Source organism: Rhineura floridana, chromosome 1 (genome assembly GCF_030035675.1).
Source record: "Rhineura floridana isolate rRhiFlo1 chromosome 1, rRhiFlo1.hap2, whole genome shotgun sequence".
NCBI lineage: Eukaryota > Metazoa > Chordata > Lepidosauria > Squamata > Rhineuridae > Rhineura > Rhineura floridana.
Genome location: NC_084480.1, coordinates 36,038,311 through 36,057,857, shown reverse-complemented (window position 1 = coordinate 36,057,857; position 19,547 = coordinate 36,038,311). Strand labels below are relative to the sequence as shown.

Here is a 19,547-nt window from a genome sequence, read left to right as displayed (position 1 = left end):
AAGTAATGCTCAAGATTCTGCCTATTTGCTACAGGGCCAAGTTCAAGGTCCTAGTTTTGGCATACAAAGCCCTATACAGCTCGGGACCAGGATACCTGAAAGACTGTCTTACTACTTATATGCCCAGTCGATCACTACGCTCTGCAGGTGATGCAGATGCCATCTTATCAGGAGGTTCGTTCTGCACAATATAGGAAACGGATCTTTAGTGTGGCGGCACCTACCCTGTGGAATTCCCTCCCTTTGAATATTAGGCAGGCGCCATCTCTGTTATCTTTTCAGTGCCTTTTGAAGACTTTCCTCTTTCAACAAGCCTTTTGAGGCCTATCCCAGTCTGCATGTGTGTCAGAATTATTTAATGTTTTTTAATAATGTTTTTAACCCTTTTTAAGGTTGTTTTCTATAATGTTTTTAATGCTGTTTTGTTTGAATGTATTTTAAGATCTGTTTTTATGATGTTTTAAAGTTTTTTAGTGCTTTGTTTGCTGCCCTGGGCTCCTGCTGGGAGGAAGGGCGGGATACTAAATAAATAAATAAATAAATAAATATTCTACAACAAAGGCTGTTACCATATATGGAGTGAGAAATGCCAGATGTCCAAGCTTTAGAAAAGGAAGAAGTACAAACATACGTTGGATAATGGAATGGACCAAGGAATTTCAGAAGAAAATCGCCCTGTGCTTTATAGATTACAGCAAAGTCTTTGATTGTATACATCATGAAAAACTATGGAATGCTTTAAAAGAAATGGGGGTGCCACAGCATCTGATTGTCCTGATGCAAAGCCTATACTTTGGACAAGAGGCTACTGTAAGGGCAGAATATGGAGAAACCGATTGGTTCCCAATCAGAGAGGGTGTGAGACAGGGGTGTATTTTATCATCCTATTTGTTTAATCTAGATGAAGAACATATCATACGGAAAGTGGGATTGGACCAAGATGAAGGAAGTATGAAAATTGGAGGGAGAAATATCAATAATTTAAGATATGCAGATGATACCATACTACTAGCAGAAAAAATTTAAATATACTGCCTTCAAGTAGATTCTGACTTATGGCGACCCTATGAACAGGGTTTTCATGAGGCTGACCCAAGGTCACCCCGTGAGCTTCATGGCTATGTAGGGATTCGAACCTTGATCTCCCAGGTCATAGTCCAAGACCTCAACCACTACACCTCACTGGCTCTCTTACTAGCAGAAATCAGGAATGATTTGAAACCAATGCTGTTGAAAGTTAAAGAGGAAAGCACAAAAGCAGGACTACAGCTGAATGTCAAGAAGACTAAAGTAATGACAACAGAAGATTTAGGTAACTTTGAAGTTGACAGTGAGAACATCGAACTTGTCAAGGATTATCAGTACCTTGGCACAGTCATTAACCAAAATGGAGACAATGGTAAAGAAATCAGAAGAAGGCTAGGACTGGGGAGGGCAGCTGTGAGAGAACTGGAAAAGGTCCTCCAATGCAAAGATGTTTCCCTGAACCCTAAAGTCAGGATCATTCAGACCATGGTATTCCCGATCTCTACGTATGGATGTGAAAGTTGGACAGTGAAAAAAGCGGATAAGAGAAAAATCAACACATTTGCAATGTGGTGTTGGCGGAGAGCTTTGCACATACCATGGACTGCGAAAAAGACAAATAATTGGGTGTTAGAACAAATTAGACGAGAACTATCATTAGAAGCTAAAATGATGAAATTAAGGTTGTCATACTTTGGTGACATAATGAGAAGACATAGAACCATAGAATAGTAGAGTTGGAAGGGGCCTATAAGGCCATCAAGTCCAACCCCCTGCTCAATGCAGGAATCCAAATCAAAGCATTCCTGACAGATGGCTGTCCAGCTGCCTCTTGAATGCCTCCAGTGCCGGACATCCCACTACCTCTCTAGGTAATTGGTTCCATTGCCGTATGGCTCTAACAGTTAGGAAGTTTTTCCTGATGTCCAGTCGAAATCTGGCTTCCTGCAACTTGAGCCCATTATTCCGTGTCCTGCACTCTGGGATGATCGAGAAGAGATCCTGGCCTCCTCTGTATGACAACCTTTCATGTACTTGAAGAGTGCTATATATCTCCCCTCAGGCTTCTCTTCTCCAGGCTAAACATACCCAGTTCTTTCAGTCTCTCCTCATAGGGCTTTGTTTCCAGTCCCCTGATCATCCTTGCTGCCCTCCTCTGAACCTGTTCCAGTTTGTCTGCTTCGTTCTTGAAGTGCAGAGACCAGAACTGGAGGCAGTACTCAAGATGAGGCCGTACTCAAGATGAGGCCTAACCAGTGCTGAATAGAGGGGAACTAATACTTCACGCGATTTGGAAACAATACTTCTGTTAATGCAGCCTAAAATAGCATTTGCCTTTTTTGCAGCCACGTAGCACTGTTGGCTCATATTCAGCTTGTGATCAATGACAATTCCAAGATCCTTCTCACATGTCGTATTGCTGAGCCAAGTATCCCCCATCTTATAACTGTGCATTCGGTTTCTTTTTCCTAAGTGTAGAACTTTGCATTTATCCCTGTTGAATTTCATTCTGTTGTTTTCAGCCCATGCTCCAGCCTATCAAGGTCCCTTTGAATTTTGTTTTTGTCTTCCATGGTATTAGCTGTGCCCCCCAATTTTGTAGCATCTGCAAATTTGATAAGCATGCTCTGTACCTCCTCATCCAAGTATTTAATAAAAATATTGAAGAGCACTGGGCCGAGGACCAAGCCCTGTGGTACCCCACTCGTTACTTCCAACCAGTTTGAGAAGGAACCATTGATAAGCACTCTTTGAGTACGATTGTGGAGCCAACTGTGGATCCACCTGATAGTTGTTCCGTCCAGCTCAAGTTTAGCTAGTTGCTAATCAGAATATCATGGGGCACTTTATCAAAAGCTGTGCTGAAGTCAAGATATATTATGACCACAGCATTCCCACAGTCTACAGGGGAGGTTACCTGATCAAAAAACGAGAAAGATTAGTTTGGCAGGATTTGTTGGCTCCTAGTAATCACTGCATTGTTTTCAAGGTGCTTACAGATTGACTGCTTTATAATCTGCTCCAGAATTTTTCCAGGGATTGATGTTAGGCTGACTGGTCTATAGTTCCCCAGTTCTTCCTTTTTGCCCTTTTTGAAAATAGGGACAACATTAGCCTCCAGTCATCCAGCACTTCACCAGTCCTCCATGATTTTGCAAAGATAATAGGCAGTGGTTCTAAGAGTTCTTCAGCCAGTTCCTTCAATACTCTAGGATGCAGTTTATTGGGCCTTGCCGACTTGAACTTGTTCAAAGTGATTACGTATTCTTTGACCATTTGTCTATCAATCTCAAGCTCCAATCCTGCCCCTTCTACTTCATGTTTCCTGAGAGGGTCATAGACCCTTGTTTGGGAGAAGACTGAGCCACAGTAGGAATTGAGCACTTCTGCCTTTTCTTTGTCATTTATTTTTATTTTATTTATTTGTTAAATTTTTATACCGCCCCACTATCATAGCTCTCTGGGCAGTGTACAACAAGAATACAAATAGATAACAATAAAATTCCATAATATAATGCAACAAAAACATAAATAAAAATAATAAATCAGAATCAATTACAACAAACTTAAGAACTAAATTAAAATTAGATTAAAATGCTTTGGAAAAGAGGAAGGTTTTAACTTGGCGCCAAAAAGATAGCAATGTCGGCACCAAGCGCACCTCATCGGGAAGACTATTCCACAGTTCGGGGGCCACCACCGAGAAGGCCCTAGTTCTTGTTGACACCCTCAAGCCTCGCTATGAGTCGGAACGCGGAGGAGGGCCTTCGATGTAGAACGCAGTGTACGGGCAGGTTCATATCGGGAGAGGCGTTCCAACAGATATTGTGGTCCTGCGCCGTATAAGGCTTTATAGGTTAAGACCAACACTTTGAATCTGGCCCGGAAGCGTATTGGTAGCCAGTGCAAGCGAGCCACCCTCACCGCTCCTAAGTACAGCTTAGTAGAGGCACTTACCAGCGCATGGTTGCATCTGTCGGGAGTTTGCCTCCACCTCCGCTCAAGCCATCTCCTATCTTGTTTCATCGCTCTCAGCTCTGGAGTGTACCATGGAGCTGTATGAGCTCTACACAGGAGAGGGCGCGCAGGAGCAATCGTGTCAACAGCCCGGGTCATCTCCGCATTCCACAGTTCGACCAGGGCTTCGACAGGAGCGCCAGTCTTATCAGCCGGAAAATCCCCCAGAGCCCTTTGAAAACCTTCAGGATGCATTAGTCTCCGGGGGCAGACCAATTTAGTAGGTCCCCCATCCTTGCAGAGGGGAGAAGCCACTGTGAGTCTAAACTTCAGCAACCGGTGATCTGTCCATGACAAAGGGAGAGATGTAAAACTCCCCACATCCAGATCACCATCTCCATGTCCAGTAGCAAAGATAAGATCTAGAGTATGCCCCAACACATGTGTTGGGCCACTAACATATTGGGGCAGCCCCATGGTTGTCATGGAAGCCATGAAGTCCTGAGCCTCCCCAGATAAAGTAGCCTCGGCATGGATGTTGACATCCCCCAGTACCAATAGTCTGGGGGATCTCAGCAATACCTCCGAGACCACTTCCGTCAGCTCAGTTAGGGAAGCCGTTGGGCAGCAAGGTGGGCGGTACACCAACAGGATTCCCAGTCTGTCCCTCTGACCCAACACAAGGTGCAAACACTCCAGGCCAGTAACTACATGGACATGGTGCTTGATGAGTGAGATGGAACTCTTACAGACCACAGCGACCCCCCCTCCCCGACCCTCGGATCTACCATGATGCTGAACCAAGTACCCCGGTGGGCAAAGCTGGGAAAGACTAACTCCTCCCTGCTCACCCACCCAGGTCTCGGTTATGCATGCCAGATCGGCTGCCTCATCCACAATCAAATCATGGACGAGGGGTTTTTTATTATGTACCGATCTGGCATTTAAAAGCAGCCATCTGTTGTCATTTTGCCATCCTCATTGAGTAGCTGTGCTACCATTTCTTTTCTCTGTCTTTTACTATGGACGTACCTAAAGAAAGCTTTTTTGTTGCTTTTAGCATCCCTCTCTAACCTCAGCTCATTCTCAACTTTAGCCTTCCTGACACCATCCCTGCAATTCCATGATACCTGCCTGTACTCTTCCTTTGTGACCTGGCCTTCTTTCCACTTTCTGTATGTGTCCTTTTTTGTTTTCAGGTCATCTCTAAGCTTTTTGTGAAGCCACAATGGCTTCTTCTGCTGTTTCCCCCTTTTTTCCTTGTTGGAATTGTTTGCCATTGCGCTTTTAGAATTTCCTTTTTTAGAAACTCCCATCCATCTTGGACTCCTTTTCTCATTAGGGTCGCTTGCCATGGAACCATACTTACAATTGTTCTGAGTTTATTAAAATCAGCTTTGCTAAAGTCCAGGGTGTGCAAATGGCTAAATCAAGAATTCAAGTATTGAATGATTCACTAGAAAAGACAATAATGCTGGGAAAAACAAAAGGAAGTAGAAAAAGAGGAAGACCAAACAAGAGATGAATTGATTCCATAAAGGAAGCCTTACAAGATCTGAACAGGGTGGTTTATGCTATTGGAGGTCGCTGATTCATAGGTTCGCCATAAGTCATAATCGTGAAGGAACATAACAACAGTAAATGGCAATGAATAAGGGCCAGTGCACATGAGTATATTGTGTGTGGTGGGGTTACAGGAGTTTAATGCAACAGGGAAGAACCTATGGTTCCCTATATGTTGTCTGACTCCCAACTCCCATCAGCCCCAGCCTGCCTTTCCAATGGTTAGAGATGATGCGAGTTGTAATCCAGCAATATCTTCAAACTCACAGGTTGCCCATTTCTGGTTTAATAGGTCTATGCAAGTCCACATTTACTGCACCATTGTTTTGAAGTCTTTTAGTTTCTGCAGTGACAGGGAAAGCTATAGCAGGTCTCACAGTTTTATCTGGCTACTATATGATCGTTAGTTCATGACTGTTACTTTACAAAGTTGGACTCCATGTGCAGTCTAGTGCATATTTGTTTGTACCAGTACCTGGGAAATGTTCCCATCTGCAATTGCTTGCTTTCATTCATACAACTCGCCGTTATAGAAGTGTATAGCATTATGCATGTCATGGAGGAAGTGGATAGAGGAAAGTTTTTCTCCCTCTTGCATAAAAATGAACTCATGGACACCCAACAAAGATGAATGTTGGAAGATTCAGGACAGACAAAAGATGGAATTCACTCACAAGAGAGGCAGTGATGGCCACCAACTTGGATGGCTTAAAAAGAGGATTAGACAAATTCATGAAGGACACAGCTATTAATGGCTACTAGCCACGATAGCTATATTCTACCTCCATGGTCAGAGGCAGTATGCTTCTGAATACCAGTTGTTGGAAACCGCAGGAGGGGAGAGTGCTCTTGTGCTCCATTCCTGCTTGTGGACTTCCCATAGGCATCTGGTTGGCCACTGTGAGAAAAGGATGCTGGACTAGATGGGCCATTGTTCTGATCCAGCAGGCTCATATAGAATTAACTTGACTCTAATTAAAGTCCCATGGATTATTTGATCATGCTTTAATACCATGTTTCTTAGCTTTCCAATACTTAATAATTATCAATTTAGAGGAAATTTGACAAGAATTTTATGTCCCTTGCCACTCTTGGAAATTGCACCTGGCAACCATATGCAATGCCTATCTACGGATGAGGTTTTATGTCAGTGGTGTTCTGTGCAGGTCCTTTTTTATGTCAAATCTCCCCAGAAAAACTAATTGGTAGTAATTTCCCATAGTTTTTTTTTTTAATATGTCAACAACCCTTCTTCTATTTGCTGATGGTGGTTATTTGAAATGCTGTAATTGTATTTTAGATATTTTGGTTACTATTATTTTTTAAAATGTAAGCTACCTTTGTTCCCAAGTGGAAAGGCCAGGGAATCAAGATTAAAAACAAATTTAAAACATGAATTTTAAGTTGTTTTAATCATGTGGAAGAAATAGGACAAAATTGGATCCAGCTTATAAGGGTAAGGTTGTACACAGAATTCTCAACTGTGTTCAGTTGCAAATTTCTCTTCAGGTCTTTGCTGCTTTAATTTATGCAGATAAATAGCAAAACACACTTTTTTTTTACTCTGTTAGGATATTGGGACTTAAGTTGTCTCTGTTGTTTATCTTCACAATACATATTAATCTGTGAAACCAGCACAGGATTAGATTAGTAAACCCTAGTATTAACCCTCTACTTGATGGATGACCTTTTTTCCCCCTAGCTTCAACAGATACCTCAACTTGGGAATTTCCAGATGTTTGCAAGTATTATTTTGGATCCTTTGGTCAATGGTCTAGTCTTTTGTTTTCATTGGTGTCTCTTGTTGGAGCCATGATGGTTTACTGGGTGCTCATGTCCAATTTCCTTTTCAACACAGGAAAATTTATATATAGTAAGTAATTTTTTCTTTTAATTCCTTGCAGCTGGGCTTTGGTTTTCCTGCTTGACAAATAAGATGGAAAAACTCATGATTGCATTTGTTAAAAATCATTTCAACCTACATTTCAATTATGTGTGTCGTCCTGTGTTTATTGTAAGCAACTTTGGGCATTGTCATCTGTGGAAAAGTGGCATATAAATAAAATAACTTGCAGTGCAATCCTATACCAGTTTTCCCAGAAGAAAGTCTTGTTATGTTCAGTGGGACTTGCTGCCAGGTAAATGGGTATAAGATTTGACAATCTCACCCAACTTAATTATGTTATTTGCCAAATGTCATTCACTGGATATTTAAAGCGCCAACACCACAAAGAGAATATCTGTAGGCTACTAAGGCTGCTGTCGTATACCCACTTACCTGGGAATCAGCCCCACTGTACTCAGCAGGACTTGTTTCTGAGAAGACATGTAAAGGATTGCACTGCAAATTATTCTGTATATATGCATGCACTTTTCCAAAGTAGAAGGTACCCAAAGTTGCTGACTATAAACATAAAATAACATAAAAAAGATTTATAATTGAAAATAATGATCAACCATATCAATACATTCAAATAAAATCAAAGCATAGTATAAAATAAAGGTGGGGAAGCCCTGATCCACAGGCCAGATGTAGCCTACAGCCTGATCTCATCAGGCCCTCTGGGTCTTCTCTCATTCTGCAGTTGTTAAGCTGAAAGGGGAAAAGTCTTTGATGTTGTGATATGCATGCAGTTGTAGCTCCTTCCTCAGAAGGTCTGTGACGAGAAGATCAAAGAGGAGGGGGAAAGGTTTAAGTAGAGCCATAGACTTGATGTCCATGCATTTTGCAGTTGTGTACATGCAATTTTCACTATGCAATGGCATTTTGAAGCTTTTGAATAGTGGTAAGATAGACCTTGCAATTCAGCTTGTTGTTTGCATTCTGTAATTGCTAAGTTCCTTTTGCCTTGCACAGTCAAGGCAGATAAAGGGTGTTGAAGAGCTTTGAAAAATTGTAAAACAAAAAGTCTGTGGAGAACACCGAAGGTGAAACTGAGTGAGATTATTACGAATTAAATACATGTCTTGTTTGCATGGGAAATAGCTTTGTGTGTGTAATGATGGTGTGTGATTTTTGTGAGAGTGTTCTGCCTGCAGTATTGAAGTATGGCACAAAGACATTTCTACTGTGGTGATGAAGCCCTCAGCCCAAAAAGGCTTTCCATGAAATAATACAATCCATACATAAAACAATTCTTGCTACACTGGGTAGACATTTTTATCGAGGGGTCCACTATAGCTCCAAGATCTCGTTCCTGGTTAGTCAGTACCACGATTTTGAACTGTCCCGGCTTATTCAAAATAAATTCTGAAAAATAAATAGATCCTAGAAGTAGAAAATAAATTGTTGCGTGTTCTGTAGCATAGAACAAAACCAAGTGTATGTTGTGTCTCAAGCTCCAAAAATATGTCTGTAAGGAAGGCATCAAATTCTTAAGGAAAAAATTCTTTGTGGCATCCCTTCAGTAATCTTGAAAGTGAATTCATGTTTTAAGAAATGAGCAGAGCTTGGAAGTAACTAGCTACAAGTAACGAATTACTTGTAATTCATTACTTTTTTGAGTAACGAGTGGGTAATTCCTTTACATTTTGATTGTAATAGAACTAGGAGTAATTTTACTACTTTTGTGGAGTAATTGTAACATTTCCAGAATTACTTTTGGGCATTACTTGGGGAGGGGGAGCAGGGGAAGTCTTCTGCTCCTCTGATTTGTGGATGAAAATCATGTGCCTCAAACTGGGCTTCTGTCACTTTTTCCTCATGCTCTGTGGATGGGTAGGAGGCGACGAGGGAGGGGGCAGAGAGTGAGACGGGGTGGAGTGGAGAAAACAGTTATTTTAAAAAATGGATAGTGGTGGTGAAGAATGGAGTGGAAGGGAAAAGGATCCAGAGGTCAAGAACATGGACAAAGGAGGAGAAGGAGGCAGCAGCAGAATGGAGATAAAGAACTGTGGAGGTGAAAGATGACGTTTGTGTGTGTGGTGTGTGTGTGTGTGTGTGTGTGTGTGTGTGAGAGAGAGAGAGAGAGAGAGAGAGAGAGAGAGAATACTGTGTTTGCACTTGGCACACAAAGTGGCCTCTACCACCCTCTCTGCCTACTGTGCTGCATTTGCAGTATTTTAACCTTTTTGCATCTCGGGAAAATGTTTGCTTGAGTGAGTGTCCCTTAGTTGGTGGCAGGGCAGGGTCTGGGAGATGGTTAAGTGAGAGAGATTATGCTGGCTGGCTGAGTGGGGGGGGGGTTGCACTTGGTTTGGCATGCAAAGATCTGAGTAGTAGCCTCAGCCTCCCTCCCCACCACCCTTACCAGCGGAGAGCACCATTGCTATCTTATGAATAAAAATGATTATTCTACTACCTGTTTATTTTTAATGTTGTTTTAGGCTACTTAGATGTGCAGCAACCAAGGCCAGCACCTTGTAGGCATTTTTTTTTAAAAAGTAACTGAAACGTAATTGTAGTGATTACTTTGGAGGAAAAGTAAAGTAATCAGTTACTTTCAGAGCAATTGTAATTGTAACGGTAATTACTACTTTTTGGGGCCATGTAACTGTAATTTATTACTTTTTAAAAGTAATCTTCCAAGCTCTGGAAATGAGAATACTACTATTCCACCACATAGCACAGTCTTGAATGGCGTCTAATTCTTCAACTACCCTTGTGTCAGGCCCAGAGACAAAGATCATTTAACAGCTTTTTCACTTGGCAAAAGAGCTCCTGATCATTGCCAACAGAGGCTGGCTGCAATGCAAGAAAAATTCATGGTGACCTCAAAATTGTCTCCTAGGACAGGCAGGAACTCACTTCAAATGGGAAATGCCAAATGATATTTCAAAGCCTTGTCTATGAGTTTATACAAAAGCTGAACAGTTCATATTGCATCACCCAGCATGATCCGTTAATTTCCTGTGTGCAAGTGACCCAGTTTGGGAAATTTTAAAGTATACTGAAGTCTGCATTCCATTCCACCTATAGAGGAAACATGTCTATTCATAGAATATTAATTCAGCATTACTCATGGCAGCTGCAAGTAATTGCCAGGAGTGTATATTAAAATATATTCTGCTAGGGCAGAAGTAAGAAAGGGGATCTCTTAACCAAGTGGGTTGTGGTGCTATCATAGGCTCCGTTTACCAGTCCCTCCTCTCTAGAGCAAATCCCTCCTGCCCCCTGTTACCTTGGCTGGTGCTGTTTTGTTCACATCAGTGTTCACTGTTATTAGACTAAACAGAGTTTCCTCATGAACAGGATCTGAAAGCAGCCTAGTTTCAGTTCCTGATTAAAAGGAAAATCCTGTTTAATTTTACATTGCTATAGCAGTTGTCTAATAACAGCTTCTTTCCTTGCTGATCTTGAAAGTAGCTAATTGCAATACTTTAAAAAAAATGTAATTATACTTGTTACAGATAGCCTGGCCTCCGTCATTCATAACACTGGTAAACTCTATGTTAGCCTGTTTTAATACACTGCACATGGTTCTGCTTTTGGAAACTGTCTGAGAACTGCAGAAGTGCTGGATGCAGTAGCTAGATTAGCAACTAGGATTGAGCATTGACCATATTATGCCAGTGCTACACCACCTGCATTGGATCCCAGTCCATTTCCAATTAAAAGTGCCAGTTTTGACCTTTTAAAGCCATTTGCAGCTTAGGGACCTAGGTCAGTCTCCATACATATCAGTCCTTACATTAAGATTTTCAGGGGAGAACCTCCTGTGAGTGACCCACCACCATTTATTTAACAAGAATTATATACTGCTGCAGATTGAAGGGGTAAGGCGATCTGCAAGTAAACTGGTCTCAAGCTTTTATAATAATAGTAACACCTTGAACTTGGCCCAGTGAGGTGAAGCGGGTGGATACCAGAGGGAGAGCCTTCTCAGTGGTGGTGCCCCAGTTATGGAACCGCTCTTCTCAGAGAGGTTCGCCTAACACCTTATTGTCCTTTTCATGCCATGCAAATACTTTTTTATTGTTCCAAGCTTTTTGTGCAGTTTTAATCCTGTTGACCATTTTATGCTGCTTGCCCCCTTCTTATTCTGGTTTTTGTGCTGGCCTTTCTTACCCATCACTTTAAACCATAGCTGCCACGCTACTGGAAGCCAAGCAGTAGTTTGGCTTAGTGTTGTATCTGAAACCAGGCTTGTGGTTTGTCTGTCTCCAAGTAAATTATAAGCGGTAAGCCAAGAACAAATCTTGGATTTGTGGCTTGTTTGAAGAGAGACAAACTACAGGCCCAGGTTCTTATGTAACACTAAGCTATGCCATGGTTTAGCTCACAGTAACATGGCAGTAGGAGGAATGAAGCAGCCATGATTTTTTCCCCATGCACAAGAATCTTCGTGTTCATCTTTAAACCATAGTTAAGCTTAACTGTGGTTTAAAGTGACGTGCAAAGCACACCATTGTTGTTCTCTTTATAACCATCCTGGGAATACAGTTGAACTGCAGCTTAAAAATACTGAGTGGTATTCAGTGCTAGTCTTACTTAGAGTAGACCCACTGAAGTTAATAAACATGACTAACTTAGGTTCATTAATTTCAATGAGTCTACTCTAAATCGATCTCAGTTTGACTACAACCCACTTAAACTAGAGTTACCTCTTAGAAAACCTGTTTATAAAACAAAAAACGTTACACTGAATAGTCTATTAATTGAATAAACAAATGCACAGTATTTTTATAAATGGTTAGTCCCCTGAATTGAGAAACACTGATTTCAAGGAAGCACTTCAACATTGCACATTGTGGTAGCCTGAAACTAATTTAAATGTTGTGAAAACATGCAGGCTCTTCTATTTTATGCTCATCTTTGAGAACTAAGCATACTTCTAGGGTAACTTTCCCCAACCTAGTATCCTCCAAGTGTTGGAGTACAACAGCCATCATTCTTGACTATTGGACGTGCTGGCTATGGTTGTAGTCCAAAACATCTGGAGGGCGCCAGATTGGGGAGTCTATTCTAGAGTAACATTTTAATCTTAGTTTGATTGTATATCTTAGGTTTCCATCCTGTCACAGATCCATCATAACAGTAGTTTTCTCAGCTGTTTAAGCCAGTTTAATTGGTTTGGTGTTGGTATGGTATTTGGACTAATCCTAAACGTGTTTACATTACTTAGATGCAAGTCTCAGTTTGGTTTTCAGTAAGTCCAATTGGCCTTAAAGACTGGTACTTTATTGTGGCGATGAGAGAGATTTTATTTGTTCGAGTCATTTGTCCAGCAGATGGCGATGCAATTCACAATAGAAAGAAAAGTTAGAGCAGGCAAAGTTGCAGAATCACAGGGACGTTTTTTCCCTTTTTGATTCTTGGAAGTGTCATATCCCTGCAATCATTAAGTGGCAGGAACTGTAAAGAAACAACAGTTTTTTAATCTGACACAAAAGGGTTGGAACAATCAGACAAATGAACAGAGGTCCAGACCTAACCAAAGCCAGCATCCAGCAAGATCAGACTGCTGTCCAGGGCCCACTCTAGCATAAACCTGATAAACGTCTTACTGCTTTTCTGAAACCAGGAGACCAGTAAGGAAGGATGAATTAAGGATAATGGAATTGTTGCCAATGGCATAGTCTTACTGAGGAAGAGGCTCACTGCCTGGACAGAAATCTACTTTAAAAATACTGGATCCAGATGTTTGCACTTTGCCTAGTGACTGTAAACATTAATCCTTTAATTCCCAATTAAAAAGTGTGACTAGGTAGGGAGGCTGCTTTCTGTGTATACACAGTGTTTTGGTATCACTGTTGCAATATCACCTTTTAGATACCTCTTGGGTCCAATAGTTCTATTGAGATTTACTGCCCAAACAATCAGTTCCGCACCTTTGGTGTGTTTTAATTTCAAGACAAGTTATGTTATTATCAGTTAGGGAGAGCAATGGCTCATATAATTTTGCCCTAAGGTACAAGATCTTACCTGATCTTAAGGTACAAGGATGTCTGCCCAAACTTTCATTCCAAAAAAAGGAAGTGGCTTTTGTTTTGTTTTTAACTTTCTTGTGCAGCTTTTCTGCTCTCTTTCTCCACCAGCTAAACTGTTCTTTATTTAGGAAATTGTTTGACCAATTGTACTAAATCCCTCTTCCTGTAGTTTTAAATTAATTGTTTCTTTCCCAAGCCTGGGGGAGTAAGGTGAACAGTCCCTTCTTTCTGAGATCCTCTTGATTCAAGCAAACTGTATTATCCATCTCCTCCTTAATTGACTTTTTCTGTAGACAAAACAGACCTGGTACCTCTAGACTATTTTTACCCCATTGGACTTTCAGACACTCCCACCACCCACCCATGCCAGTGGTTGGGGCTGATGGAAGCTGGGAGTCTAACAATATCTGGAGAAGTAGAACACTTTGGGAGTTTTGTTTCTCTTAATAAAACCTAAGATGATGCTGGTTTTTGTAGTAATTTCAGAAATAGCTGCATTCTGCATGTTGCTTTCAGCACTTACCATGTTTGTTCCAAAATGTACCATGGATGAAACTAGCTGGGACCTGGGAGACCAGGGTTCAAATGCCTGCTTGGTCATGCAGCTTGGGCCAGTCACTGTCTCTCAGCCTAACCTACCTCACAGGGTTGTTATGAGGATAAAATCGGGATGGTGAGAGCCATGCTTGTACACCACCTTGAGCTCCTTGATGGAAAGGTAGGATATAAATGTAATAAAAAAATGAATATCTACAGGGCTGGGATGCTGTTAAAATGTTTTTGTCTCTCTCTTTTTAGATTATGTTCATGACATTAACGTAACAGATGTTGTTCCTGGTACAAATGGAACCAATAGAGGTAAGTTCCTTCCCCTTCCCCAAGTGTTCTCATAATAGTGGTGGCTGATGGCCATTGGAACTTGGAAGGGCAACGACATCAACATCATGTGAATCTGAAGCCAGTGACAGACAGACCTGCTGCTGCTGCTGTTGTTGTTGTTAATAATGTCACTTGTTACCCAAAGTTCTCCAGGCAACTTACAACATTGTTAAAAACAAAAATAACCATCATACCATAAAACAAAATAATAAAGCAACAGCTACCACCCCCATACAGCCACAGAAAGTGTTGGCATCACATTAACGGAGTGACATGGAGGAAAAGGCTATCATTTACTACTAGCCATGATGGCTATGCTCTGCCTCCATTGTCGGAGGCGGCATGCTTCTGAATGCCACTTGCTGGAAACTGCAGGAGGAGAGAATGCTCTTGTGCTCAGGCCCTGCTTGTGGGCTTCCAAGAGAGCAACTGGTTGGCCACTATGAGAACAGGATGTTGGACTAGATGAACCACTGATCTGATCTAGCAGGCTGCTCTTATGTCGTTATGTTTTTAATGTTCTTACTAATACAAACAACATAAACTCAGTCTATCAAATGCCTGGGTGGGGGGAAGATAAGCTTTTACCTGGCGATTAAAAGATGTCAATGAAAGTACTAAGCAGACCTCACTGGGGAGCGTATTCCACAGACGGGGAGCTAGGTAATTTTGGTTTTGTCCCCATACTCCTCCCTGATGAGCTCTACAAGGGGTGACACTGAGGAGGAGGCTGACAGGAAATGCTATCCCTTGGATGGGTTGTAAGTAAGGCAGGTGGACAGGGACTGCTTGAGGGCACACTGGGGTTGTTGGGGCCCCATTTGCCCAAGTGGACCAGTCTCCACTGTGATCTAATACTGTCTGCCATGGCTTCATGGTCAAAATTTTAACCAGATATTCCTATTCTCATAGGAAGACTGTTCTAAGCATGTTCTCTGCAGCTTGCATGCCACCAATCTGAATGCAGGCCACTGGAGTAAGTCGCTTCCTGTCAGCGATTGTAAAAGTGTATTATTTATATAAAGTCACCCCTTTTCATCTTTTTTAAAATCTCTGACAGACAGCAAAGACCCCCTTAAGTGTGTTGTAAGCTGTGCAGACCTGAACTAAGCAATAATGCTGTCTTAAAGCTCATTTCATTTAAAAAAAAAATCAAACAGGACTTCAAAGCTGTAGGGAGGAAAAGGTAGGGAGACTTTTTTTTACAGAAGGTTATTTAAGAGGCTAATTTGTTAATCCACAGTAGTATTCCTGTACTAACAATTCTTATATACACCATTACAGAATATGTTTCAGTTATCAGCAGGAGGCTGAGGACTAGATATGCAGGCACTGTATGTTTGCAGTCCTTTCAGAAGTTACCTCTAATGTAGACTAAATATTTGGAGGGAGGATTGGTAAACAAATTCCTGTGTGATCAAGGGATTTTGTCTGGCTTTCAGAATGAAATTCAACAGGGATAAATGCAAAGTTCTACACTTAGGAAAAAGAAACCAAATGCACAGTTAAAAGATGGGGGATATTTGGCTCAGCCATACGACATGTGAGAAGGATCTTGGAATTGTTGTTGATCACAAGCTGAATATGAGCCAACAGTGCAGTGTGGCTGCAAAAAAGGCAAATGCTATTTTAGGCTGCATTAACAGAAGTATCGTTTCCAAATTACGTGGTATTAGTTCCCCTCTATTCAGCACTGGTTAGGCCTCATCTTGAGTACTGCATCCAATTCTGATCTCCACACTTCAAGAAAGATGCAGACAAACGAACAGGTTCAGAGGAGGGCAGCAAGGATGATCAGGGGACTGGAAACAAAGCCCTATGAGGAGAGACTGAAAGAACTGGGCATGTTTAGCCTGCAGAAGAGAAGCCTGAGGGGAGATATGTACTCTTCAAGTACTGAAAGGTTGTCACACAGAGGAGGGCCAGGATCGCTTCTCGATCGTCCCAGAGTGCAGGACACGGAATAATGGGCTCAAGTTTCAGGAAGCCAGATTTCGACTGGACATCAGGAAAAACTTCCTAACTGTTAGAGCCATATGACAATGGAACCAATTACCTAGAGAGGTAGTGGGCTGTCCGGCGCTGGAGGCATTCAAGAGGCAGCTGGACAGCCATCTGTCAGGAATGCTTTGATTTGGATTCAATATCTCAAAGAGGAGGTCAGGTCTCCTGCTCCCCTGGTACATTCACTATAGTTGCCCAATTTCCCTGCTATTTAAAGTTTGATAGAAATATCTGTTGGCTATAGGTACGTTCTTAAACCGCAGGTTTTTTTGCCTGTTAGTGAATAAGGCTCTAAACTGTGTTTGCTTCCCATGTGGAAAACCAACCATTTCCCCCCACCAAAAACAAAACAAAAATTCCATGTGAATTATAGAAATACTGTTAACTTTCTCTTAAAACAGTAACTGTTATACAGACAATGGAGAGTATACAGACTGACAAAAATAATGCTGATGACTCAATTGTATCCTGTGGCTTTTTTGAAACTTAACCAAATATTCCATGACACTTAGTGTTTAAGGGCATTGTGACTAGCTTTGACACGCAGCCAGCATGAGATGAAAAGATTGGCATTAGGAGATTTCCATGGAATATATAGTTAGATCATGTTCTGCATATAAATTACACCTGTTTAGTGCTAACAGCTACTTGTACCAAAATAGAGATGGACTGCTTTCGAATCGATTCTGACTTATAGCGACCCTATGAATAGGGTTTTCATGGTAAGCGGTATTCAGAGGTGGTTTACCATTGCCTCCCTCGGAGGCTGAGAGGCAGTGATTGGCCCAAGGTCACCCAGTGAGCTTCATGGCTGTGTGAGGATTCGAACCCTGATCTCCCAGGTCGCAGTCCAGCACCTTAACCATTACACCACACTGGCCCTCACCCAGGTTGAGATCCCTTTAAATGAGATACAGGTCATAGGGAATCTTTCATGGGAAGGTGCTTTTGGTGTGTTTGTATAAATCGGCAATGCAGAAGTATAAATTCTTTGCTCAGAATAACTATGTAAACATTTACGTAGAGGAATGTATGGCATCTTTGTAGAATTTGGAATAATTTCATTAAGCCAGAACTGGATCAGAGCACTACAAGGAAACCAGTTTGTGTAGGTGGGTGTCCAGTGGCACTAGGGATCCCCACAAAAGCAGTGAAATTAAAGCAAACAAGTCATACTGCATGTGGATACATATATGTGTGCTCTCTCTTCCCACCCCTCATTGCATTCCTCTCAGTATGTGCTCCCCCCACCCCCAAGAGGGAGCATGTGCCTAAATGCAGTGCTAAGTTTGAGAAATACAATCCTCTGACTGCTGTTTTATTCTTTCTCATAAGAATGTATGAAGAGTCCTGCTGGATCAGGCTAAAAGTCCAACTAGTCCATTATTTTCTTCTCACAGATGCGTATAAGAAACCTGCCAGCAGGTCCTAAGTACTGTTGTGCCCTCCCCACTTGCGATTCCCAGCAACTGGTATTCAGAGGCATACTGCCTCCAACAATGGAGGAAGAACATAGCCATCCCGGCTAATAGTTTTTGATAGCCTTACCCTTCATGGAAATTGTCTGCTCTTTTAAAGCCATCCACGTTGGTGGCCCTTGCTGCATCTTCTTTGAGTAAATTTCACATATTCTCTCTCGTTTTCTGTAAGGTGGTGGTGGTGATAGGAGGAGAAGGAGAGAGAGGGAGGGTATGCAGATACTCCACAGCCAAAAACAATCAACTGTGTTTCCTTAAATCGGAGATGTGGGGCCTGTGGCCCTCCAAACGTTGTTGGACTCCAATTCCATCACTCCCAGTCAGCATGGCCAGTTGGTTGGGGATGATGGGTGTTGTAGTCCAACAACATCTGAAGGGCCACAGGTTTCCCAGACCTGCCCTAAATGGAGAACTCAAGTGGATCACTCTGCATTTTATCTCTAAAGTGTACAATTCCTTCAAGCACAGTTGATATCTTACCCACTTTGATGTTTAGGCTCTGATTTCCCCTCCCTGTTCTCCTTTTCTTGAACAAAATTACTGTTCATTTCCCTTTTGTTTTTACAGTAATTTGTCCAGGTGATGTTGGCAAGGAAGTGCCAGGAAACACAACCTGGATGTTTGTTTCTACCAGCAATGCAGGATTTGAGGAATTTGAAGAGTGGTGGAGCAAATCAAAAACTGTCCCTCTTTACTTGACCATCCTTGTTCTGCTATTGAATTTTAAGTCTCCATCTTTCTTTGCCAAATTTAACATCTTAGGTAGGCAATAATATTCCTGAAAAATATATGGGCTAAGTTTGGGGAAAGTGCATAACAGTCAGCACAAGACCGGAGGTGTTTTCCTCTTGGATATCTCTAGTATTGGCTTAATTTATTTATTTATTTTATTTGTTTCATTTTTAAACCGCCCATAGCGAGTAGCTCTCTGGGCGGTGTACAAAAGATTAAAATACAGAAATACAAGATATCACAATAAATAAACAGCAAACAAAAAGATTTAAAATTGTAACATTAAACGCATTAAAATGCCTGGGAGCATAGCCAGGTCTTAACCTGGCGCCGAAAAGATAGAAGCGTCGGCGCCAGGCGTACTTCTTCGGGGAGGCTGTTCCACAGTTAATAACATAATATTTCACCATACTTGCTTAATTTTCACTAAACTGGGGATCAGACTACACATTACACAAGATGTTGCAGATGTCTTTATATATGAAGCTTTAAACAGGAATGGGCAGCCTTTTTTTCTGCGATGCCCTCAGGGATAATCTGTCAGGGACCACATGCTGACTGTGGGCGGGACTGAAGCCAGCCATGGGCAGGGTCAGTGCCCAAACTAGATGAGGCCGCTCCCTTCTCCCTGCCATGTGCTTACCCAGTAGACTGCTGGAAAAGGGGCACATCACTCTTGGCAGGAGTCAAACGGATTGCTTATGTATGGCTTCTGAAATTAGGTTGAGGACTGCAGCTTGCCCATCCCTGGCTTAAAAGCTTGCCATGAGGCTTTGAATGACGTGGGGCAACAGCAATGGGAAATGGGGTGTCTTCAAATTTTCCAGTTCCTGCACCCCTTTCCAGTGGAAAATACTTCTGTTTCTGAAGTGCTAGGATTTTCATTGTGGATGAAAAGACATGCAATACTTGTTTCTCTCACACACACACTAATGCTATTAGGAGTTTTTGGTTGGTGAGGTGATTCCATCAGGAAAATTACACAGGAGTGGGGATGGAAGGGTTGAACATATCCACACCCCACTCCACTGGTGCTGC

At 41.9% G+C, this 19,547-nt stretch overlaps 1 protein-coding gene across 7 annotated transcripts in view; it reads left to right on the top strand.

Moving 5' to 3' along the window:
* SLC38A9 (solute carrier family 38 member 9) overlaps positions 1-19,547 on the top strand; it is an 85,955-nt gene that overhangs the window by 22,308 nt on the left and 44,100 nt on the right. For 6 of the 7 annotated variants that reach the window (XR_009761478.1, XM_061618160.1, XM_061618170.1 and 3 more), the window contains 3 exons: positions 7,250-7,420; positions 14,215-14,274; positions 18,345-18,539. Coding sequence is in view for 6 of the 7 variants with exons in the window: in XM_061618160.1 (XP_061474144.1) it covers positions 7,250-7,420; positions 14,215-14,274; positions 18,345-18,539 (426 nt within the window). In the remaining variant the exon portion in view is untranslated. The remainder of the gene's footprint in view (positions 1-7,249; positions 7,421-14,214; positions 14,275-18,344; positions 18,540-19,547) is intronic. The other variant, XM_061618183.1, reaches the window with a different exon arrangement.